This window comes from Arvicola amphibius, chromosome 6, assembly GCF_903992535.2.
Source record: "Arvicola amphibius chromosome 6, mArvAmp1.2, whole genome shotgun sequence".
NCBI classification, from domain to species: domain Eukaryota; kingdom Metazoa; phylum Chordata; class Mammalia; order Rodentia; family Cricetidae; genus Arvicola; species Arvicola amphibius.
The window spans coordinates 86816862-86842260 of NC_052052.2; the positions used below are offsets into that span (position 1 = coordinate 86816862).

Sequence of the window (25399 nt, forward strand, 5' to 3'; positions counted from 1 at the left end):
CCCATTGTCCCTCTATTGTGAGCTCTCCTCTGTTGACAGAGGGTTTCTGTCCCACCCGGTCTTGCAGTCCCACAGAAACACACAGAGGTCTACATTAATTATAAACTGGTTAGTCTATTAGCTCAGGCTTCTTATTGACTAATTCTTACATCTTAAATTAGCCCATAATTCTTGTCTGTGTTAGCGTGAGGCTTGGTACCTTTTATCACCGAGGCATTCTCATCTTGCTTCCTCTGTGTCTGTGACTACAGACTGAACCTTTCCTCTTCCCAGAATTCTCCTGTTCTGATAGCCCCATCTACACTTCCTGCCTGGCTATTGGCCAATCGGCATTTTATTAAAACTATACAAGTGACAGGGTACAAGACCATTGTCCTGCAGCACTCCTCCATTGCAGGAGACAATCAGGTTGACTCTATTGAACTCTGGATTTGTTTTCAGAGGTGCTAGAATGTTCCAGTGAGCTCAGGGGTCAATGGAGTTTTCCATAGTTCCATGGTTCATTTTCCCAGAAAAGTCTGGAAACCATAAGGAAAGGTTTCTAATTATCCTTGAAGCATTTTCCATTGCAGCACCTCAGAACCTTTTCCACATAGAGTTTTGTGGTATTCTTCTTCTGAGAAGAGAATGCTAAGTCATTTGTTTGTTTTTTACAGTGCAAGGGGTCGAAGCTAGGGCCTCCTGCTTTCTAAGCAAGCACCATGCCTGACCTACAACTCAAGCCTCCGGACTGTTTTTCTTAGATATGTAATTCACACATTAATTTAGGGCCTAGATCCTAGATCTTTAAAGGCACAATCTTAAGCAACCAGTTTTCATTCCTCTGTGTTGCAGTTTCCGGGTGGTGGGAATTTACTGAAGAATACCTTCGGGATGCTGTGGTCCACCAGTGTGATGGTCAAGTCCTGGGTAGCTGAAGGTGAAGAGTGAGAGAGAGGTTCTTCTTCCATTCCACCCTTCTGTTCCATATCTCTTCGAAAACGTTTTTCATTAAAGAAACTTCTCCTTTGTTATGTTTCTCCAACTCATACTGAAAAGGGCGCGCGTGGGGCGGGGATGGGGGAGTACCTGCTGCACCAGGGTCATGCCCCACCCTTAATTCAAATTTCCCCGGTTATGGCAAAGCAATCTAAAAAACAAAACCAAACCAACAGTGGCCAAAATGAAAGCAAACGCTTTCTTTTAGAGATCTGGTGTCAAAAAAAAAAAAAAGAGAGAGATCTGGTGTCATACTAAATTAAACAACACCATTAAGTGGTTAAAACAAACTTCTCCAAAGAAAAAGAAGTGGAGCTTCCTGAGTTATAAAGAATCCCACAGCGCCCTCGGCTCCTCAACTTGCAGGAAAACTTGTTCTGAAGCCTAAACCGGCAGCCGAGGTGGAGCGAGGTGGAGCCGAGGTGGAGCCGAGGTGGCCTGCGACCCGGCGCGGGCTATGATTGGGTGCCCGGCCTCTCCCTGCGCCTGCGCAGTGCTCCTCCCGCCCGCCCAGCCTGCAGCCGGCCCGGGGTCTGCGGCCTTTGGAGGGTTCGAGCGTCAGCTGCCCGAAAGCCGGCGAGTCGCGGGGATCGGCTAGTGGGCCGAGCGCTGGGCCCGGCTGCCCCTCCCAGGAAGGGAGGACGGCGCTGCTCTCCAGTCCTGCAGCCTGCGGAGGCCACTGAGGGAGTGCGAGGAGCGCCCAGACTGCGGGCGCCGCCGCCAATGGTCGCCATGATGGAGCGGAAGTGAGCTTCGGGCGCGGGCTGCCGGCGAGAGCGCTTCGGTCTCGTTGCCCGGCGCTGCCCGGGGTGCGCGGCGCTGCGGAGCCCGGCCCTCCCGGCCCTCGCGACCCCTGCCCCTCGGCTCCCGCCGCTTACCCCAAGACTGAGCGGCGGGGAGTGGCTCCCGGCCTGCGGCCCCGGCTACCAGAAAGATGGCGGACCCGGCGGAGTGCAACATCAAAGTGATGTGTCGCTTCAGACCTCTCAACGAGTCCGAGGTGAACCGTGGCGACAAGTATGTCGCTAAGTTCCAGGGAGAAGACACGGTGATGATCGCGGTGAGTGGCCCTTGTACCCACGTCGCGTGAGGTCGGGAAGGGCGGTGAGTTCTGGGACGTGGCCTGTCGCGAAGCCGGGAGGGAGCAGGGCAGTGCTCGCTCTTGCGAGGCAGATTTGCGGGTTCAGAAGGCCAGAGAAGGACGAACCTGTTCCGGTGACTCCGTGTGGTTCGAGCGTCACCCCCAAATCCAGTTCTAAACCGTGGAAGCTGGGGGGTGTCTTTTAGCCTGGATATTCCCCCACCTGGGACTCTGGAGGCTACGTCTCACGAGCTGGTTTAGGGCACATTTATTTGTGTGTGTGTGTGTGTGTGTGTGTGTGTGTGTGTGTGTGTGTGTGTGTGTGTGTGTTAGGATAGTCTCCTCCCTAGGGCTCTCTTGGAGGCTACGTCCCGGGAGCCAGTTGTCTGTCTGTTTGCATGTGTCTGTATGTTAGGATACTCTCCTCCTGGGACTCTAGAGTCTAGTTTAGGATGTATTCATTCGTGTGTGTCTGTGTGTGCTTATTGTTCCTGATGCTGTTGATGATGTGCACTACCTCCAAATTAATAAGAATTGAGAGTTCATCCAGATCACTGAGCTGTGGGCCCCAATGTACTGTACGGTAAATAATAGATACCTAGTTTTAAGTTTTAAGGAACTTGCTTCTGGCGTTGAAATCTTAGGGGAGGAGAAACGGCAACTACAGTATGCTTGCATCTCAAATGTTCACCCTTTATAGACTTTTCATGTTAACAGTAATAAGTGGGGAAATTAAGGCCTGTAAAAAGAAATAGTGGCTTTTCTTCGAAATTAGTAATTATGTCTAATGTTATAGTAGATATAAATGGACTCAGATTGGGCCAAATAAGTATCAGAAAGATGTAGAATTTTACTCTTTACTGGGTTTTATGGAATAGCAAAGTGTTGTGAAGACCTTATAAAGGGAGGAAATCACTATTATTAGATTCATATTAGTACAAATACAATCTATTTTGGAGAAAGTTGATCTTGGTAATCTGAGAAGTAGTAAATAATACTTTGTAGTGTAAAATGTGACTGAGTTGATGAGAATATTTCATATCCAGCATTGCAAGTTCTCTGGAGACAATATTCTGAATTAAAGATTAAAAGTAAATAAGATTTTGCCTGTATACAGAATAGCCAGCTAAACTAAAAAGAAAATTTATCTTAGTGATAATGCCATGTGCATTAAGCATGCATTATTAGGATTCAATTTTTAATGTCAGGTTTTTACTCTCAATTGTTTCCTTGAGTGGAATTTTATATTTAGTCTATCGTTTAGACTACTTAATATAGAAATAGGACAGAGCAGTCACAGGAGACAAGCCATTGGTGATTGAAAGCATTGGCCTGAAGATAATACTGAAGTTAATGTTAATGTGTTAATGCACAGGTTTCCAAAGTTCAGTTTCGGAAGTTGAATGTGTTAGTGCCGCATCTTGGTAGGTTTTGTCAGGAAAAAAAAAAAACCGCTAGGTCTGCCAGCTAGTGCTGTGTGATGATTATCAGGCTGGTTCTTTGTTAATAAGTCCTCAAGATGCCTTGCTATAAATGACATCATAGTAAGGAAGGGAAGTTAAGTGTAGGGATCCTCCTTTTCTTTAGGCGCCTGGGAGTGGGGGTGGGGTGTGTGAATGTGTGTGCATTGTGCCTACAGTCAGTAGAAACTTTTAGTCAGTAGAAACTTTCGATGCCAGGATTAGTTATCAAACCTGGGGCTACTAATTCCTTAGGATCTATGATTGATTATTCAGTGTCAGCGGTGGTTTAGACAATTAAAGATGTATTTCATTTTCCACTTTTATTAAGATAGTCTTTATTCTCTGGGGGTTTGTGCATGTTTAAACAAATCTATAAATACTGCTAAGATTGTTTTGCTTGGAATGCCAAAATTTAGGATATACAGTTATGTCTTAAGTTATGGTGGCTCACACACCTGTAGTCACAGAACATGTGAGTCTGAGACAAGAGAATCTTGAGCACCTGTTTTGTTTTTAAAAGCCTGGGTGGTAATTTACACTCTTAATCTCAGCACTCCAAACACAGGATGAATTTAGCCTGGGCTACATGTGAACAACCACCCCACCCCCAGGGAGAGAGGGGGAGTTGAGAGAGATTATGTTAGAAAGTAATTTTCTAGTGTGGGCCAAATTTGGCATATAATACACAAAGAAACGAAAGATAGTCACCACTACTGAAAGTACATTTATTTTAGGTTCTTTCCTTTGGGAAAAGTTGTTCATAATTTCTGCTTCAAAGTTTCTGTAAATAATATAAACATGTCTAAGTGACGGATAGAAACTTTGGGTAGATGATGGGTAAAAAGTACATGGAAAAGTAAACTATAAAACCAAGGGAAAATTAAGGACACTGAAAATATGTAATATGTTTCATTCATTATTTTAGGAACTGATTTCTTACAAATACCAACTATATTAATATACTAGGGTCTTTGTAGTCAATTTTTTGGTGAATTGTATTTTAAAAGCCTCTTTGGGAGTGCATAAAGGAATTTAAGGAATGAAATGGACATCTCTATGTCAAAGAACCAGATTGAAAAAAGTCATAAAACATGATTTATTTTAATCATTTTATTGGATCCTGAACCTGATAAAAAAGATATGGACTGTGTCTGCAGAGTTAAATGTCTTCTAATCATATTCCTTATATGGTATATTGTTCAGGCTACCAGAACAGAAGCCAGCCTACTGTAATTCATTGACATTAAAAGGGAATTAAAACTAATTAGATTATCTTGCCCATTTCCTTACTTGCCTCAAGCAGAACACAACTTGCACTTACATCTCAATGCTGGTTTTATGTTTAAACCTTGAGAGAGGAAAGAGACGTCCTTACTTACCATCATGTCAAAGGAAAATCTAGCACACCCTGCAGTCTGAAAGATCACTGGTTCAGAATTCCTATCGGTAGCATATCCCTTCTTTATGACCAAATTTGGTTTGATCTGTGCAACCTCACATGGCAGTCATTCAAGAAATCTAAGGTATGATGCAGTTCAGTTAAACTCACTCCTTGGATTTATCCCCTTGAAGGCTAAGTCAGGTATGGATGCTTCTTGTGATTTAGAGCTTGTAAAATAGAGTGATTTCGAAAACACAGAGGTATAGATTGCATAATGTGTATAAGTCAAAGAAGTGAACTGAAAAAAACCCGTAAGACCTGATTTATGTTTTCTTTGTTTAATTTATTCAAAAGATAGAGATATGTCTTCACTGTAAAATTTTCGTTCACATGGTCTTGATTTCCAAAGAAGCCAGATTCAGTTAGTAAATTCATAACTTTATCTTTAATAACATTTGCCTTGCATAGTAAAATTAATGATTTATTTTTCTTTCATTGGAGTGTATGTGAGTGCATATGTGTATGCATGTATGCATGCATGCAGGTACCCATGGAGGCCAGGAAAGGGCATTGGGTTGCCAGGAGGTAGTTACAGGCTATTGTAAGCTGCCTGACATGGATGTTAGGAACGGAAGTCAGGTTCTCTAGAAGAATAGTAGGAGATAACTCCTGAGCCATTTTGCAGTCTCAAAATTAATATCTTAGAACTTCAGTCCAAAAAGATTGTTTTGTCAAACAAGTAAAATAACAAACTATCTTTTTAACAAACCCGTGTATATGGGATTGAATGTTAATATGTCAGTAGCATCTTAGCAAAAGGATTACTTTTGTAAAGGGAGACCACTTGCTTCCCAGCCGCCCAGACCCGAAATAATCACACAGAAACTATATTAATTAAAACACTGCTTGGCCTATTATTTTAGGCTTTCTTAATAATTAACTCTTGCATCTTAAATTAACCCATTTCTATTATTCTGTGTATCGCCACAAGTCTGTGGCTTACCTGGTAAAGTTCTGGCATCTGTCCCCTTCAGCGAGTACATGGCGTCTGTTTGGCCTCTCTCTCTCTCTCTCTCTCTCTCTCTCTCTCTCTCTCTCTCTCTCTCTCTCTCTCTCTCTCTCTCCCTATCTCTTCCAGCCTGGCTATATTCTGCCCTGTTACAGGCTGAAGCATGTTCTTTATTAACCAATGGTAATAAAACATTCATAGCATACAGAGGGAAATCCCACATCACAGAATAATCAAAATCGATACTATTTTAAATTGATTCGCAAATGGAGTCCAATTAGGAATGTTTCTAGTTGCTGAGGGAAAACAACTGGGGCTTAAATAAGTAAACCTATATTTTTCTCATAGAAATTTTAGAAATAGGTTCATATTGCTGCTGCTTCCAAGACTCTATTATCGTCTGTCATGCTTAGTTACTTTTGATTATTATAGTTGCATTTACAAGATGGATGCTGCAGCTTAGATTTTATTCCAAGAAGAAGAAAGCAGTTCCAATTGGGTGGTCCCTCTTATCAGGGAAGTAAGACTTTCTCAGGGGCCTCCTAGCAGATCACCATTTTATATGATTCGGAGCTGCATTATATGACCACCATTTGCAAGCGGACTAGACTAGTAGAAAGTCACAGGGAAAAGAGAAGGTTTGGGATAGATATTCCTGTAGATCAGGGCTTCTTAAACTTTTCCCACTTGCCAAAGAGATTCTTATGGTGCTTATGGTATATGGGTATATAAAACAGTTAAAAGTATCAGACATGTACTGATAACCATAAAAATATTTTAAAGCATTCTTTTGATACTACTTATTAAAGATGAATACAGTGTTGCATGCTAATTAGATAGATGTGCTTGTTTACTTTTATATAAAGCATTAAGTCTGCAAGATATTGAGAATCTTCAGTGGTTGGAAAGAACCAATTCCTCCAAGTTGTCCTGAATGTTTGTGCAGTGATGCACACACACAAATAAATGTATTTTTTTTAATTTTGTTTTTCTTTTTTTAATTTTTGAGATAGGGCTTCTCTGTGTAGCTATGGAGCCTATCCTGGAACTCACTCTGTAGATTATACTGGCCTCGAACTCATAGAGAGCCACCTGCCTTCCGAATGCTGGGATTAAAGGTGTGCACCACCACCACCTGACGTATTTTAGTTTTTTGATTAAGAAAAATCAGAATATAAAATGCATGAACCTCAAGGAAAGGTAGTTGTGAGCTGAGAAATACCCAGTAACAAAGGTCAGGTTAGTACCAGGGTCAGCAGTAGAGCACTGACTTCAAAGGTCAGCTTATAGGTTGGGAAAGAATAAGAAACAATCAAGTAGAGCAGAAAATTTGTCAGTGAGTCTAAGAAGATTTAGTTTAAAAATATTTTACTTATTTTTAGTTCATTGGTGTCAGTGTGAGGGTACCAGACTCCCTGGAACTGGAATTACAGATAGTTGTGAGCTGCCATGGGTGCTGGGAATTGAGCCTGGGTCCTCTGGAAGAGCAACCAGTGCTCTTAACTGCTGAGTATCTCTGCAGCTTTAATTTTTAATTTTAATTTTTAAAATGGGTTGAACACTAGTAGGAATAGTATAATTACTTAGGAGAACAGGTCTCTAAAATGAGAAAAGGAGGGACAGACTGTCTAGGTATATACCTGCCTGCTCCCTAGTTTTTCCTAAAGGATAAAAAGCTGGATCCCAAAGTATACAGCAGTTATGACTCTAGGAAAAAAAGCCAATTTAACATTATAGAGTAGTTACTAGGCCTCCTACCTACCATGAGTACCAGGGGATGAAAGCGTGTCATCAGGCTTGGCAGGCTCCTTTAGACTAAGTGTTTCTCCAGGTGTGGTTCTATGGTCCTCAGCGTTCATACTACTTTCCACAAGGAATCCACAAGGTTTAAAGGACTTTCAAAATATGATGTCATTTTTCCTGGGTTGAAATTTGAATTTGATCTTTGCTCCTACTACTTCAGACTTTTGTTTCTTGAATGTTACAAGCTTCTTTTGACCCCAGGCTCTTGAAGCATCTTATTAGCAAAGCCTGTACCCCTTCCTCACATCAACTCAGCTGGCATTATGGCTAATAGTGAAAAGCGGGCTAGTGAGTCAGATGTTTTTCTCTGAGGGTCTGACATTCTCCTGCTCTCTTTGTGTGCTCTCAGTATGTCAGTTAAGTACTGTAGTCACTTCATTGTGTCGTGTGGACCCCACTGTTATTTAAGCTTCCACTGAAACAAAATCTGTCTTGGTCAGTATGGCATCTGCATTCTGTAAATATTTGTTAAATGAAAGAATGAAAAGCTGAATCAAAGCTAGTGAAAAAATTTTAATTGGCAGACTTTTTATAATTTTATTATTAACAACAATTTTTGTGCCTGTTTATTTTTCTTATCTGCAAAGTAATATTAGTATTGAAAATGGAAGCCAGTACTGGAGGTGAAGACCTGTAGTGCAAACTACTTGGGGAGTTGAGCCAAGAGAGTCTCATGTTCAGGGCCAGCTTGGACAGTTTAGTGAAACCTGTCTCCAAACAGTGCTTTTAAAGAAGCTGAGGAAAGCTGACAGGCTAGCATTCAAAAGTGGAGTTATGGATAGCAAGTGGAAGGGGGGCGTAGAAAATGAAAATTGAATCTCAGTACTTGTCAGAATAGATCCTGGGGTACAACGAGAGCAAAAACAGATGTTCTTGTTTAGTGGAGCTAATTTTCTAATGTCCATACTGTTTTTAAAGAATGTCAAGGTGTCTTTGAGTTTAAAAATGTCCACTCATTTGTAATTTATATAATACTTTTGCTTTTATTTTTCAGTCCAAACCTTATGCATTTGATCGTGTGTTCCAGTCAAGCACATCTCAAGAACAGGTGTACAATGATTGTGCAAAAAAAATTGTTAAAGGTAAATGTTTAACTTGTCAAGTTCTATCCCAGCAATAAGTAAAATTTGGTTTGTGATCTTTCCCATTTCCCAATTTGCTTTTTCTTTTTAATACCCCTTTTACCTGCGTTAATTAGAAGTTACAGTAACAAAAATATTAATACTATTAGTTAACCTGTTGTATTTTCAATTGCCACATTCTCATATATTGCGCCTAGTGAAGACTCTTTCAGTGTATTCTTTTTATTTAGTTAGTTAGTTAGTTAGTTAGTTAGTTAGTATACAACATATGCCTTCAGGCCAGAAGAGGGCACCAGACCTCATTACAGATGGTTGTGAGCCACCATGTGGTTGCTGGGAATTTAACGCAGGACCTTTGGAAGAGCAGGCAATGCTCTTAACCTCTGAGCCATCTCTCCAGCCCCTCTTTCAGTGTATTCTTGAGAAGTGAGTTTCTTTTCACTATTCATGGGAGAATTTCCAAGGTAGTAGTGTAAAAATGGAACAGAGTAGCTAGATAATTTTCCAGTTAGGAAATTTTTTTTCCTATTCCATTGTTCCTTCCTCAAAGGCTTACCTTATGGTCATTAGCAAAAAATTTATTAGGGTTTGCCAAGGGTTGAAAGGAAAGTGACACCTACCAGAGTGTTTTTCAGTTTTATGTTTTCTAAGACCATAGAACTCTGAGAGCAGAGAGGGTTCTGAATGATTAGCTGAAGTTCCTGTTTACTGTAAAAATGCCTTTTATCAAAGGGCTTTTACAATTAAATAGTTATGATTATTATATTTATTGACAGTTCTAAAAGTGCTTAGTTTCAAGCAAAAATCTTAAGATATTTACCAGACATATTGGGATTTAATATAAATAGAAATTAATAAAGGCCAGGCATGGTGGCACAGGTCTTTAAATCCAGGACTTGAAGAACTGAGGTAGCCAAATCTCTGTGAGCTCAAAGGTAGCCTGGTCTATATTGTAAGTTTCAGGCCAGTCGAGTCTACACAATGAGATTCTGTCTCAAAAAAGAAAAAAAAAAGGGAATGAGTTAGGATTAAATAGCAGAGCTAGTACATCTTAATAACAAGAGAAGGCTGAGTTTAGAGAAAAAAGCAGGTTTATAAATGTGATGGGGAAAACTACAGGCATTCTTTTCACAATAATTACATATTGTATATTGAATGTCAGAGACAAAAATCATCACAAAGAGCCGGGCGGTGGTGGCGCACGCCTTTAATCCCAGCACCCGGGAGGCAGAGGCAGGCGGATCTCTGTGAGTTCGAGGCCAGCCTGGTCTACAAGAGCTAGTTCCAGGACAGGCTCTAAAAAAGCTGCAGAGAAACCCTGTCTCGAAAAACAAAAACAAAAACAAAAAAAAAAAAAATCATCACAAAGAGTAAGGAATGGGAGGTGGTTCTATAGAGGATCAGACAATGAAATGGATGGATTGGGGCATGTAGAATCATTGCTAGGCAGCGTTAAGGGCCCATTTGAATTTAATTTCCAGAAGAATTAAATTTACCCATTTGGAGTTTTAGCGGGCAAGGACAAAACGGGAGAGAAGAAAGTCAAGAGCAGTGAGGGTATTGTCACTGTAACATTTCTATTGGTGTACCATGGTAGCTAAGGGAAGTTATAGTATGAGGGTCCATGAAAGACAGTGAGAAAAGATGGTAGTATTAATGGGCAAACTGGGTATGCCTGTCATCTCAGCCCTTGGGAGGAAGAGGCAGGAGGATTACCACAACCTGGGCTATCTAGGGAGTTCCAGACCATCCTGTGGCTACATATTAAGACTCTCGGTCTAAAAGGCATAACAAACTGATAAAAAGGGTAGTAGGTTATAGATTCCAGAAGACAAAAGGATTCTTGGACTCCTTCAGTCAGGTGTTAATAGAAGGTAAATATTTAAAATTAAGGTTATAGTAGTGGTGTGGTTAGCTAGTAATGAAAGGTCAGGGTCTCATTCTAAAATTGGCAATCATATTAAGTATTGGAGAGGACAGTTAGTGTCTCAGTCAGATCATATACTGTATGGACTTTAAATCCACCAAGAATTAGAGTGGGAGTAGTATTGGTAAGAGGCAATGAACTGGGTGCTGAAATGTTTGTAAAATGAGGAAAGATTAATTTGTTTTGTAACTGCAACAGAGAGGAACAATGGTATTATACTGTGTTCTAGCATCAATAATTTCCCAAAGAGTGTATAATGGACTATAATTATATTGTGTTCTTTGTGACCTACTTGGTGTATGTGTTTTATGTGGAGGTCAGAGGTTAACCTCCGATATCTTCTCAATTGCTATTTTGCTTCTTAAAACAGATTTTTATTTTTAGTGTGTGCTTTTGTATGTCTGTCCATCCATTGATCTATTTCTGTTTGTCTGTGTGAATGGATGTCATGGGTGTACAGGAGCTCATGGAGGCCAGAAGAGGTTATTGGATTCCATCTTTTTTTAGTAAGACTAAAGCAAACAGTAAAATGGTGTTAGTGCAAAGTCTTGATCACAAGAGTATTCACTATAGAACTCTTTTTTTTTTCCTGCACATTATATTGAAAAATGTTGGCAGTAAAATTATTATAAAAAGCAAAGTCTGGAGTAGATTTGAAGATTTGAAAAATTATTACAGTCAACCTCAGGTCAAAAGTCTTTGAAAAATAAGATTATGTCATACCAAACGTATATAACCTACTACCCTGTTCATTATTCCTTAAACAATACAGTGTAACAACTATGTAGCATTGGTTTACATTTAGTAGATAATTAGATGATTTAAGTAAATGAGAGGGTATAAATAGGTCATATGCAAACCTGTCATCTTGTGCAAGAGACTTGATACCTGTGTTTTATGTTTTGGTAGGTCCTCAGAAATCCTAAAACTAGTTCCTCTTGATACTGTTTCTAACTGATAAAAATGCAATTGCTGTTGCCATAGTTGAATGCTTACGTATAATCTTAGCATTTGCTGCCTTTTTCACACTCCAAAGAACATAGATAATAGTGAGTGCTTAGTAGATATTTAAACATTACATAGTTTACAGTCTCTGTAATTATGTAAAATTTTAAAAACTGTGCTTTAAGTCTCAGATGTGTTTGTTACATATATGCATTTATTGCCCCGGTGTTAGACAACTATATATAGTCTGGCAAATGTATTATGTAGACATTTACTTATAAATACTTAGTTCTAATTGTGAGGTAGCAGGATAATTTAGATCATATAGTGAAAGGATATTTTTACTTTTGTTGTTTTAAAATATTTTAATTTTGGGGCTGGAGAGATGGCTCAGTGGTTAAGAGCACTGACTGCTCTTCCCGAGGACCCAGGTTCAATTCCCAGCACCCACATGGCAGCTCACAACTGTCTGAAAATCCAGTTCCAGGGGATCTGACACCTTCACACCAATGCACATAAATAAAGTTAAATAAATCATTAAAAAAAATTTTTTTAAAGAAAAAAAATATTTTAATTTTATTTTATGTGTTTGGGTGTTATGCCTTCATGTATGACTGTGCCACACTTGTGTGCCTGGGGTCTGCAGAAGCCAAAAGAGGCATTGGATCCCCTGGAGCTAGTTATACTTTTGAGCCTCTATATGGGTACTGAGAATTGAACCCCAGGTCTTGGAAGAGCTTTTAACTGCTACACTATCTCTCCAGCTTCAGAAAGGATCTTTTTAAAAGTTCTATTAAAACATTGAATTGTACATTTAGATATGTGATTGGTTGAAAGATCTTGAGTAAGGGAGTTTGACATGGGCCTATTGAGCATTTAATGTATAAAGTAAGTTAGAATGGGTCTGATACTGTTTGCCCTGCTTCTTTAGAATTCTTTAGAATTGCATAGGTGTTAGTATCCCATATGTTATAAATGTGACTCAAGAAATGATTTTATTCCCTTGAAAAATAAAAGAACTTTGGGAAATGTAATATAGTTCAGAGTGCTTGTCTGCCATACACAAAACTCTAGGTTCAGTCCCCAGTGCCACTAAATAAATAAATTAACCAGAAAAGAGCGCTGGTGCAAAATAAAAAGAGCATTGAAGGCGTAGCTCAGCGCTTGCCTGCCATGCACAAGACTCTTGGTTCAGTCCCTGATATTACAAAAATAAAACCACAAAAAGAATAACAAAAAAGTAAAAGGTTTTCAAAGTAAGTTTCAATATTTGTAGTTTATTAAATATCTTGACTGGGAACTAAGTAATAATGCCTTTTTCCCCTCTATCCCCTCTGTCCACAAGGTCCTCCAGAATGGCCTCTGTAATGATCTGTCCTGTCCCTTTAAGAGATAAGCCCATCCCCCTCTGCTGCAGCAGGCAGATATTCCTTCCTGCTTGCAGCCTGAGTGTCTTTCTTTTTTCCATCTCGAAAAAGCAGCTTCCTTCTCTCCCTTCTCCCCCCCCTTCTGCTCTTCTCCCCTTCTCTCTTTTTCCTCTATAACCCACTAAATAAATATCCAACCTCACTCTGCATGGTGCGCCTATCCATGTCTCCGCTGCCTGGGACTGGCTGCTCTGGGGCCTGCTGCCTGCCCCCAGTCCTGCAGCATGGTCTTATGGCCCACTGCCTGCTGCAGCCACTCAGGATCCACAGCATTTTATTTTTACCTGTTTACAGCCTCTGTGCTGAGATCTTTGGACGGGGAGCTTGAAATAGGACCCATCACAACAGGCTTAATGTCTTCTTTTTTTAAGTTAATGGTGTTTCTGGATGTGTACAGTGTTGGAACTTGGTTTGGTTTGGTTGGTTGGTTTGGTTTGGGTTGGTTGGTTGGTTGGTTGGTTGGTTGGTTGGTTGGTTGGTTGGTTGGTTTTCTTTTCCGAAATGAGTACAAACAGCCAGGGGCTTTGAGAATGTTCACTAGTAGCGTGCTAGCCTAGCCTGGGCAAGACCTTTTCTTTCCTAACACTGTAAACAAACAAAACCAACCGCCCCAGCTGCTCCTTTTACTACTGTCCATTTTTAGTAGACAATGCCCACCCCTCCCCCAAAGTGTTTCTCTACTAGCCCTGACTGTCCTAGAACTCATTATGTAGACCAGGCTGGCCTCAAGTTCACAAATATGCCTTTCTCAGCTTCCTAAGCACCAGGAATAAAGGTGTGCACCACCTTGGTTGGCCAGAGTCTTTTATTTTTACTTCTTATAGAACACAGTTTTATATCCCCCCCCCTTTGGGCACCAAAAATCAATGAAAATGAAGATTTGACATCAAAAGGTACCCTGAACCAGGCAGTGGTGGCACACAGCTTTAATCCCAGCAGAGACAGAGATAGGTGCATACTCTGAGTTCGAGGCTAACCTGGCCTACAAAGTGAGTTCCAGGACAACCAGGGCTGTTACACAGAGAAACCCTGTCTTGAAAAACAAAACAAAACCAAAAAACTTTCTCCCTAACCTTCATTTAAGATTCTTGTATGTTAATGATCCCAAGATCTTTAATAATTTCTTAGCAAAATTTATTTTGAGTTAGTGTCTTTGTTATTGTATTGCTGTGAAGAGACACCATGACTGTGGCAAGTCTGTAGTAAGACTTTTCTTTGTATCACCAATTCCCAAATAGTGACACTGAGACTTAATATTAATTACAAAAGCTTGACCTGTAGTTTAGGCTTTTTCCTAACTAGCTCTTATAACTTAAATTTAACCCATTTGCATTAATCTACGCTTTATATGTGGCATTACCTCTCTTCCATCTTGCACATCCTATTTCCTCTAGGTGTCTCCTGGTATCTCTTTCCTGCCTAGATTCATATCCTCTTTTCTCTCTGCCCAGAAGTCCTGACCTCTTCCTGCCTAGCTATTGGCCATTCAACTCTTTATTAAACCAATCAGAAGGCACCTTAGCAAAGACACATCTTCACAGTATACAAAAAGATTTTTCCACAGCATAACTCAGAAAAGAAAGCATTTAAGGGGGCTGGAGAGATGGCTCAGAGGTTAAGAGCATTGCCTGCTCTTCCAAAGGTCCTGAGTTCAATTTCCAGCAACCACATGGTGGCTCACAACCATCTGTAATGAGGTCTGGTGCCCTCTTCTGGCCTGCAGGCATACACACAGACAGAATAGTGCATGCATAATAAATAAATAAATAAATAAATAAGAAAGATTGGGCTTTAGGCAAGCCTGTGGAGCATTTTGTAAGAGAGAGAGAGAGAGAGAGAGAGAAAGAGAGAGAGAGAGAGAGAGAGAGAGAGAGAGAGAGAGAGAGAGAGAGAGAAAAGAAAGCATTTAATTGGAGGTCTGCTTACAGTTTCAGAGGGTTAATCCATTATCATTGTAGTGGGGAAACGTAGCTACTCACATAGATGGCATGGTGCCAGAGAAGTAGCTAAGAGCTACATCCTGACCTGTAGGCAGGCAGAGTGACCGTGTACCTGGTGGTTTGGACTTTTGAAACTTCAAAGTGAACCTTTAGTGACACCGTTCTTCCAACAAGACCACATCTCCTAATCCTTACCTACTTTAGCTCATCTACCGGGGACTAAGCATGCAGATACATGAGTCTGTGGGGGCCAGTCTCATTCAAACCAGAATTGTGTAATACTCATGGGTGGGTTTGTGAGATTTGCGAGCAATTAATTAGGCCTGTTTGTAAAGCTAATTCATACATGTATATTAATTGACAGGGTTTTTGTCTTTTTGGTTTTCCGAGACAGGGTTTCTATGTAGCTCCGGCTGTTTTATAACTCCCTTTGTAGGCCAGGCTGGTCTCTTAACTCACAGAGGTCTGCCTCCTGAGCATTAGGATTAAAGATGTGTACTACCATTGCTGGTCAGTTTTTGTCTTTTAAGACAATAAGACTTTGGAATATAAGTGTAATGAAATGAGCTTTATATTGGAAAGTTGATCTTAAGCAGTGGATCTTAAAATTTGTTTCTTAATTGATCACAGAAAGTAATCAAGGCCTGAAAGTAATTGCTTATATGGATCATTACAGAAAGCTACTATTAAATATAGCTTAACTTTTTAAAGATTTATTATTACTATTTTTTTAAAGATTTATTTATTATGTATACAGTGTTCTGCCTGCATGCCAGAAGAGGGCACCATAGTCTCATTGTAGATGGTTGTAAACCACCATGTGGTTGCTGAGAATTGAAGTCAGGGCCTCTGAAGAGCAGCCAGAGCTCTTAACCACTGGGCCATCTCTCCAGCTCCTATTTTTATTATTTTAAAGTCTGTGTGTGTGCTGGTGTGCACACATTAGTGAGTGCAGATTCCCCTAGAGGCCAGAGTCTTTAGATTGCCTGGAGAAAGAGTTACAGGTGGTTCTGAGCCACCCTATGTGGATGTTGGGAACTGAATTTGGGTCCTGTGGAAGAACAGGAAGCGCCCTTAACAACTAAATCATCTGTCTTAAGTAGGGTTACTGTTTTTGTCATGAAACACCATGACCAAAAACAACTTGGGGAAAATAGGGTTTATTTCACTCACAGTTTTAGATACCAGTTCATCATCAAAAGCAGTGAGGAGGAACCTGGAGGCAGGAGCAGCTCATGCATAGGTCATGGGAGTATTGCTTACTGCCTTACTTTTCATGGCTTGCTTAGCCTTCTTCCCACCCCGCTTCCCTCACCCTCAAGACAGTAACAGCCCTGGCTATACTGGAACTCACTTTGTAGATCAGTCTGGCCTTGAATACACAGACATTAGCCTGTCTCTGTCCGCCATCCCCACCCCGAAGCTGAGATTACAAGCATGCACCACCAGGGCCTGACTGCTCAACCTACTTTCTAATAGAACCCAGATCCACCAGCCAGAGGTAGCCTCACCCACAGTGGGCTGGGTCCTTCCATATCAATCACTAATTAAGAAAAGAAAATTACCTACTGCCGGGCGGTAGTGGTACACAGCCTTTAATCCCAGCACTCGGGAGGCAGAGGCAGGCAGATCTCTGAGGCCAGCCTGGTCTACAGAGCAAGTTCCAGGACAGGCTCCAAAGCTATAGAGAAAAACCCTGTCAAAAAAAATGCAAAAAAATTAAAATGATATACAGGCCTGCCTATAGCCAGATCATATGGAGGCATTTTCCTAATTGAGGTTCCCTTCTCTGAGATGACTATAGCTTGTGTCAAGTTGACATAAACTAGCCATCTCTCCATGCATTCTTTTGATGACCGTATAAACACTCTACATATTAAACTTTAATCACTTTCTTAAGTACTTTATTTAATGTCCCGGAAATACAAGGTCTTTTGTTTTTTCACAGATGTTCTTGAGGGCTACAATGGAACAATATTTGCATATGGGCAAACATCATCTGGGAAGACACACACAATGGAGGTAACATTTCATAATCTTTGCTTGAATATAGTTTGCAGCATAGATAACTAACTCATCCATTTTGATTTCTTGCAGTTAATTCATCATGCTTAAATGTTTTTGTTTACACTTTATTGTCTTTTCTCATACAAATGATTCAGAAGTGTTGGATTCTAATTAGCTCCTGAGCTTGATTAGTAACCTGTACCTATATTTTGTATTATGAAGTCTTCTTTTACTGATTAGTGTAACTATAAGATAAGGAACATTTTAGAATTAAACATTTGTTTTTCTACAATGTGGGAAAATTTAGATGATTATAAGTGACTAATGTCCCCTGAATATCTGCTATACTTTTCTAATAAGATTATCCCCTCCCTTCTCAGTTCTGTTCTTTAATACTAGATATGGCTGTCCTTTTCTGACTTCGTTCCTAGAAAACAGCCTGAGATCCCTGCTGCAGGCCATCTGGGTTTATCACTTATCTGAATGTACTGTATAAAGTAAATGACAACTTATTTTTGTAATTTTCATAAAATAATAGAAATAAAGACATTCCTAGTATTTGCATAAATTTGATTTAGTATAGAAAATAATGTGTATTTATATGGAAAGAAATTAAAATCTTCTGTTTATTTTACAAATGCAAATGATCTAAATCTAGTACTTAAAGAATTTAGTTGGTGGCTAAATGGTGGTGGTGCATGCCTTTAGTCTTAGCACTTGAAGGCAGAGACAGACAGATCTCTGAGTTTGAGGCGAATGTGGTCTACAGAGCAAAATCCAGGATAGCCAGGACTATACAGAGAAACCCTGCCTCATAAAAAGAAAAAGAAAGAAGAACTTAGTTGGTTTATGGTTATACATATTATATGTAATAGCTGAAATTCTTAATTATTTATAGAACAACTTCTACCAAAAGAAAAAGCCAGACATAGTTCTTATCTGATTAAAGAGTCAAATGTTTTGTTTTTAATTTATCTCATAAAATTTTTTAAAAATTCTGCTTTTCTTTTCATGCAGGGTAAACTACATGATCCAGAAGGCATGGGTATTATTCCAAGAATAGTGCAAGATATTTTTAATTATATTTACTCGATGGATGAAAATTTGGAATTTCATATTAAGGTAAATTTCAATGGGAAAAGTTATTTTCCAAAATAGCTGCTTTCTTAAAGTCAATTTCAAAAAGTTGTTATAGGGCCGGGCGGTGGTGACGCACGCCTTTAATCCCAGCACTCGGGAGGCAGAGGCAGGCAGATCTCTGAGTTCGAGGCCAGCCTGGTCTACAAGAGCTAGCTCCAGGACAGGCTCTAGAAACTACAGGGAAACCCTGTCTCGAAAAACAAAAAAAAAAAAAAAAAAAACAAAAAAACAAAAAAAAAAGTTGTTATAGGTAGATAAGGTTGAAGGATCATTAGAGTTAGCAAGCTGGTTCTAGTTCATATGCCATTAGATGACTGTCTGGGTTAGCTAAATCTGTTCTTAGCTCCTCTCCCTGTAGGATTCCCATCACACTCAACTGTTCTGTCCGTTGTGGGTGATTTGTAACAGAAACGGGCTTCTCATTCTTCCAGCAGCCTTGTTGCTCACATTTCCCTGTTAGCGTGTGCACTGCTGCTGGTGTGGCGTCCTAGTCTGCATATCAGTCACTTAGACTGCGTTGTTTATAAAGTGAGAACACTGTTGTAGTTTTGGTGAATTGAGTTTTTCTTTGTTTGTGCTTTAGGTTTCATATTTTGAAATATATCTGGATAAGATAAGGGACCTGTTAGATGGTAAGTTAAATTATTGCTCTAATAATTTTAGTAGTACCTATTGCTCTTCTAGTAATAGATGTTCTTAGTAACATGAAGTGACATATTGTACATAGGATAACTTACAGCATATGGGCACTTAAATTTGTTTAAATTTTTTTTTAAAGACAATTTTTTAATTTATTTTTAAAGGCAAGCAAAGTTTATTAAGAAGTAAAGGAATAGCTTTTGTAGCTAGAAGGGAACCTGAACATGAGCTGCCATCATATGGGCAATTCTTAAGTGATAATGAGAACTTTAAACTAAAAGTTGTACGCTTAAACCAAATGTTAGTCTCAGTTGTTAGATGCGTTGTTCTTCCCTCAGGCCTAATGTTCTTATTTATAAAATGTGAGTGGTAGAGGTCTGAATGGATCTAAATTCTATATTGTTACTTTAGTTTCCAGATACTATCTTTATAGTAATACATATATAATATAATATGTATAATACATATTTTTTTAAGTTTTCCTCCTGTTGTACTGCTAAGGGAAGCCAGAGTTTAGGTGATCTTGCTAATAATACAGCCTTTCTGTTTCAGTTTCAAAGACCAACCTTTCAGTCCATGAAGACAAAAACCGTGTTCCTTATGTAAAGGTACTTATAGAAGGAATGATTACTGTGGAAAGCCCAGTAAGAGGTTTTTTTAAAAGGATACTAATACTACATTTTAAATTATTCCTTAGGGGTGCACAGAGCGTTTCGTATGTAGTCCAGATGAAGTGATGGATACCATAGATGAAGGGAAATCCAACAGACACGTAGCAGTCACAAGTAAGTGGAAGATTATATAAAATAATGCATATGGGAAATTATTAGTGAAAGAACTGTATTTATAGTTGCTTACTAATTTTGTTGCAGATATGAATGAACATAGCTCTAGAAGTCACAGTATATTTCTGATTAATGTAAAACAAGAGAATACACAAACGGAACAGAAACTGAGTGGAAAGCTTTATCTGGTTGATTTAGCTGGCAGTGAAAAGGTAAACCCTCTCTTGAAATTCTGATAGATACTTAGGCATTTCTGTAAACTTTACTTTGAATTGAAATTATATGCTACCTATTATTGTATCTTGAGAACTTGTGAAATTGGACTTGGTAATCTGAACGTTTTAACTGTTGATACCAGTGCTATATGATAACTGAATAACCTGTTTCTAAGTCACTGTAATTGACTGTATTTGATTCAGTCAGTAGATACACTGTTTGAATTAAGATGTATTTCCTTATTGACAAATTGTTAACATGCCCTTACAATTTTATTCTCTATCCCTGTCTGCAACCTTTCTGGTTTGGTTTTACAGTTGTCCCTTGGTATCTTGGGGCATTGGTTTAGGACCACTCACACCACCCTCATTAATATACCAACATCCACAGGTGCTCAGGTCACTTATAAAACATACAGTGTTTGCATAGACCCTACACACATTCTTTTGTATATTAGTACTCTCTAGATTACTACTAATATCTATTGTAGTATAAAGACCACATAAGTGGATGGTAAACTATATTGTTTAGAGACTGTTGACCAGAGATTAAGTTCATATATAGTCAATACAAATGCAGTTTGTTTTGGAATGTTTCTTATCTTTGACTAGTTGAGTTCATGGGTGTAGTTGTTTTTATTACTCTTTGTTCTTTGGGGGCCTGCCACTCAGCTCCTAAATAAATATAGAAGGCTTATTCTTACTTGTGAATGCCTGGCCTTAGCTTGGCTTATTTCTAGCCAGCTTTTCTTAAATTATCCTATCTACCTTTTGCCTCTGTGCCTTTTTACCTTTCTCTATTCTGTTTATCTTTTCTTTCCTTCTTATTCTGTCTCTGACGGGGTGGCTAGATGACTGGCCCCTAGCATCCTCCTTTTCTCCCTTCCTCCCTTGTTCTATTCCTATTTATTCTCTGCCTGGCAGCCCCGCCTATTTCTCTCTTCTGCCTAGCTACTGGCTGTTCAGCTCCTTATTAGACCAGTAGTTGTTTTAGACAGGCTTCACAGAGCTTCACAGAGTTAAGCAAATGCATCATAAAAGAATGCAACACTTACTTGCATCATTATACAAATATTCTACAACACAAACAAATGTAACACATTTTCAACTAATATTCCACAACACATGTGGATATAGGAGGGTCAACTGTACCAACGGGGATTTTTGCTTTATTATGGTACTATATGATTCTAATTTTAGTCTACAAAAAATAAGTATAGTGTCCTTGGTTTTTTTTTTAATTGTTTGTGTACTTGTTTTTTAAATCACAGATTAGCTTATGTAGTATTTTAGAACTGTGTTTTTTTATTTTTACCAGTTATGACATCTTTTAAACTTCGGTGATTTTCAGTTTCTTGTAGCACAATTAATAAAAACAAGAGACAGATATTGGGGTTCAGGCTGAAGATCAGAAAAGCAAAGTGGCCAGCCACTGACTCTTACCTCTATCTCAGACTAAAATGGACAATCCTGCTTTCCCAAATGCTCAAACTGAGACTGAGAATGAGACCAGTCTCCTTCCATCCTATCTTCCTCTCTAGTGCTGGGATAAAAGATGTGTGCCACCACTGCCTGGCCTCTACTGCTGACTAGTTTTGTGCTCTTGATTTTCAGGCAAGCTTTATTTATTAAAATACAAATACTATACCACTATAGTTTCTTATTTCCTAATGTAGCAAAGAGATTAACAATGAGAACTACAAATTTAAATTTAAATTTGTTACTGTCAAAAGCACTCTAAAAACATTTAATATTTCTTTAATCACATTATTATACAATTAGTTGTTTGACCGGGTTCTTAGAATAATAGTAAGTGTGCAAGGAATCTTAGTTCCTCAGTATGAATACCATTTTTCCTCTGTAATTTTATACTGCTGTTTATTGATGACTTTTTAGAAAATTGGAAGAAAATTACCTTAAATTAATATACATTTGCTTTATTATTGTGTAATCTTTTTCATAGGTCAGTAAAACTGGAGCTGAAGGTGCTGTGCTAGATGAAGCTAAGAACATCAACAAATCACTTTCAGCACTTGGAAATGTCATTTCTGCTTTGGCAGAGGGCAGTGTGAGTATACATGCCTGTTAGTTCCCTGTTCTGAGACTATACATGTGCAGAAATGTCAATCTTAATAAGTGTATATGCTGTCTTCTGAGCTTAGTATGTGAATCCTAGCACCTATCTTGAAAGCAAATAGTTAAAATAAATATACCAGCCAGGCCTGGGAAAGCATGTCTGATCACAATGCAGAAGTGGGATAATTTAGAGTTATAGAACTTAACCCTAGCACTCGGGAGGCAGAGAGAGCTGTACACAGAGAAACCCTGTCTTAAAACACCACAATAATAATAATTTAAAAATGGGGAGAGAGAGAGAAAGAAAGAAAAGTTATAGAACAATTTTTATTGTACAAAAACTCACTGGTTTTGTGTTTTCTTGGTTTCTGTTTGTAGACCTACGTTCCATATCGAGATAGTAAAATGACCAGAATTCTTCAAGACTCACTAGGTGGCAACTGCAGGACCACTATTGTCATCTGCTGCTCTCCGTCATCGTACAATGAGTCTGAAACAAAATCAACACTCCTCTTTGGTCAAAGGTTTGTGGTCAAATACAAAATCTAAGGCCAGACAGTGGTCGCACACACCTTTCATACCAGCATTCAGGAGGTAGAAGCAGGCAGATCTCTGTGAGTTCGAGGCCACTCAGGGCTATAAAAACAGATCCTGTCTCAAAAAACAAAACAAAGCAAAACAAAAAACAAAGTCTAAAGATACTTGTGCATAAAGGTTATTATGTCAGATAGCTACTACTCAAATCCAAATCTATACATTTTTATCAGAGAGCTAGATCCTGTACTTTTCAAGTAGGATATAGGTAATATATATTACATCCCTTATTTTAGACTAATGAGCTTTGACTTTTCATAAACATTAAAATTAATTTTGAAATTTAGTCACATTTTTGTGGGAATTTAATTTCCCGTTGATGAAAGTAAACATTTGAACCAGATGATAATAGACAAGTAAAAGCTTGTCTATTTATAAGCCTGTATTAAGTTCACTGACATAACTAACAGACTCAAAGTAATGCACATGAAATGGCTACTATAGGAAAATCAACAACATTATCTTAGAGCTGCAATAATAATAAGTATATTTTCTTAGTTTTGATTGTTTGTGTGTTTTTGTTTAATATTACCAAAGACTTAGGGTTGACAAGTTTATTTGGGTTGTCAATAGAAAATACTCTTATGTGATATCTTTTGTTGTTTATTCTAAGAAAAAATAGATAATCTTGGACAAATTGTTACTTAGCTATAAATAGGGATGTCAACTAAAAATACTTTCAGTCATAGCCTCTTTTTTGTAATTACTACTCTTCCTTAATTATTTCCATAATTGCATCTCTTAGGGCCAAAACAATTAAGAACACAGTCTGTGTCAATGTAGAGTTAACTGCAGAGCAGTGGAAGAAGAAGTATGAGAAAGAAAAGGAAAAAAATAAGACTCTACGAAACACCATCCAGTGGCTTGAAAATGAACTCAACCGATGGCGTAATGGTAATAATTTAAGGATTTGTCATTTAAATTTTCTCCCTTGGGGCTATTTTACATACTTGAGATTTTTACAGGAATGCTAAATGAAAATAAAACCTGTTTTCAGTTTTTAAGCAGGTTTCCATCTTCAAGTAAAGATCACAATCTGTCATTATATGTTTATTTAACAAAGCTGCTATAGTATCGTAAGGCACCTAGGTTAGAAAAGGAGTCAGTAACAGGCAAGATTTGATGGATTTCAGAGAAGCGAGTAAGATCAGTGGAAATGCCAGATGTCCAGATCTTAGGGACAGAGCTCTGTTGTGGTACACGTGTAGCATTGGGAAGCAGAGCCTCAATGACTTTTTAAGTTTGGCCCTGCCTAGCCTATGTAACAGTGCCTTGTATAAAATATGTATACATACTTACACACACACACACATTTATATATATTTATATATGAAACATAGCTGGGGTGTGAGTGGCAGCACACGATTTTGGTCCCAGCTTTTGTAAGACAAGGTCTGCTCTACATGACAGGACTCTACTAATCTCAAAAACAAACAGAAACCTCAAGAACAGAGCAGAGAGAAAAGTTGGTAAGAGCTGCTGACATTGAGTAAAAGGGAGGAACAGAGAAGGCTTGTGAAATGGGACTTGCTACCCATCACCCTTTGCGAAAACATTAATCTTAATAACAGGTGAAAAATAGAACTTGATAGAGTTTAATAATAAGCAAAGTTTCAATGAATCTTTTAGATTTCTTTTGTCTCCGTATTCCTTACCCAAGATAGGGAGAAAGCAAAGGAAATAAGTGTACATTAGACCCCCTCTACATTATATCTCACACAGATGCCTACAGTCCCATCCCAGTGCCAGGTGGGAACTTAACAGCCTCAGGCTTTACGTCTGCTAAATGGACTCTTGTCTCCAGCATCAGCAATCCCAGGATTTGGATAGCTCTCAGCAGCAGACAGGCCTCATTGGTGCACCACTGCAGAAGACCCGGGCTTTTGAACCATATGTAATATTATGTCCAGCATCTCTGGATGGGCTGACTGTTGCTGGTCTTTCTTGAACAAATATAATCTGCAAAAGCTAGAATAAGTATGTAGTTCTTCAAATGCTGACATCATGTATGATAAGGATCATTCAGGAAAACATGGCACTGTGGGGATATAAAAGAAAGTGCCGATGGTTGACCCTGAAGAAATAGAGATGAGCAAATCACCTAATGATTCAGAGTAGCTGTTGTAACCAAGCTCTGAAAATTGCAAAGTATAGAAAGACGGTTGAAGGAAATGAAAACATTGACTAGAATGAGAAATTTACCCGAGAAATTAAAGTACATTTTAAAGCTCAAACAACTCTGTGCTAAAAATGGCTGTAGAGAACACCGACAGCATACTTGGTCAGACGAGCAGAGGGAAAAGAGTGTGTGCGAGTTTTTGATGTGCAGATTTGTAGTAACCATCTCATTGTCTTATTTTAGGGGAGACAGTGCCTGTTGATGAGCAGTTTGACAAAGAGAAAGCCAATTTGGAGGCTTTCACGGCAGATAAAGATATTACTATTACCAATGATAAACCAGCGGCTGCAATTGGAGTAGCTGGCAGTTTTACAGATGCTGAAAGAAGGAAGTGTGAAGAAGAAATCGCTAAGTTGTATAAACAACTTGATGACAAGGTAGATTTCATATACCTTGTTTTATGTTCTCTGTTTTATAATACTGTTGATCAGTATTTTTATTTAATTTCAATTTTAAGGTTCCTTGTGGTCTACATCTTCCTTTATTTCTGTTAGCTTTTAGAAAGCCATGATATTGCCAGGTGTGATGGAACATGCTGAAATTCTTGCACTTAGGAGGTGGAGGCAGGAGGACCAGGAATATGCTAGCCTTGATTATATAGTGATTTTAAGCCAACCTGGCTGTATGAAACCCACGGTGATTGTAGGGGACTGGGGAATCATGTTAACGGAAAATTTAAAAGCTGACTTCAAGGGCTTGGGGATATAGTTAAGTCGTAGAATGTTTGC

At 38.9% G+C, this 25399-nt stretch overlaps 1 protein-coding gene across 2 annotated transcripts in view; it reads left to right on the top strand.

Moving 5' to 3' along the window:
• Positions 1–1497: 1497 nt before the first annotated feature.
• Kif5b (kinesin family member 5B) overlaps positions 1498–25399 on the top strand; it is a 48237-nt gene continuing 24335 nt past the window's right edge. For both annotated transcript variants that reach the window (XM_038332923.2, XM_038332925.2), the window contains exons 1-12: positions 1498–2038; positions 8710–8797; positions 16985–17058; positions 18061–18165; positions 18767–18815; positions 19375–19430; positions 19520–19607; positions 19695–19819; positions 21786–21890; positions 22277–22422; positions 23238–23386; positions 24855–25048. In XM_038332923.2, the coding sequence (XP_038188851.1) occupies positions 1913–2038; positions 8710–8797; positions 16985–17058; positions 18061–18165; positions 18767–18815; positions 19375–19430; positions 19520–19607; positions 19695–19819; positions 21786–21890; positions 22277–22422; positions 23238–23386; positions 24855–25048 (1305 nt within the window). In that variant the 5' untranslated portion in view covers positions 1498–1912. The remainder of the gene's footprint in view (positions 2039–8709; positions 8798–16984; positions 17059–18060; positions 18166–18766; positions 18816–19374; positions 19431–19519; positions 19608–19694; positions 19820–21785; positions 21891–22276; positions 22423–23237; positions 23387–24854; positions 25049–25399) is intronic.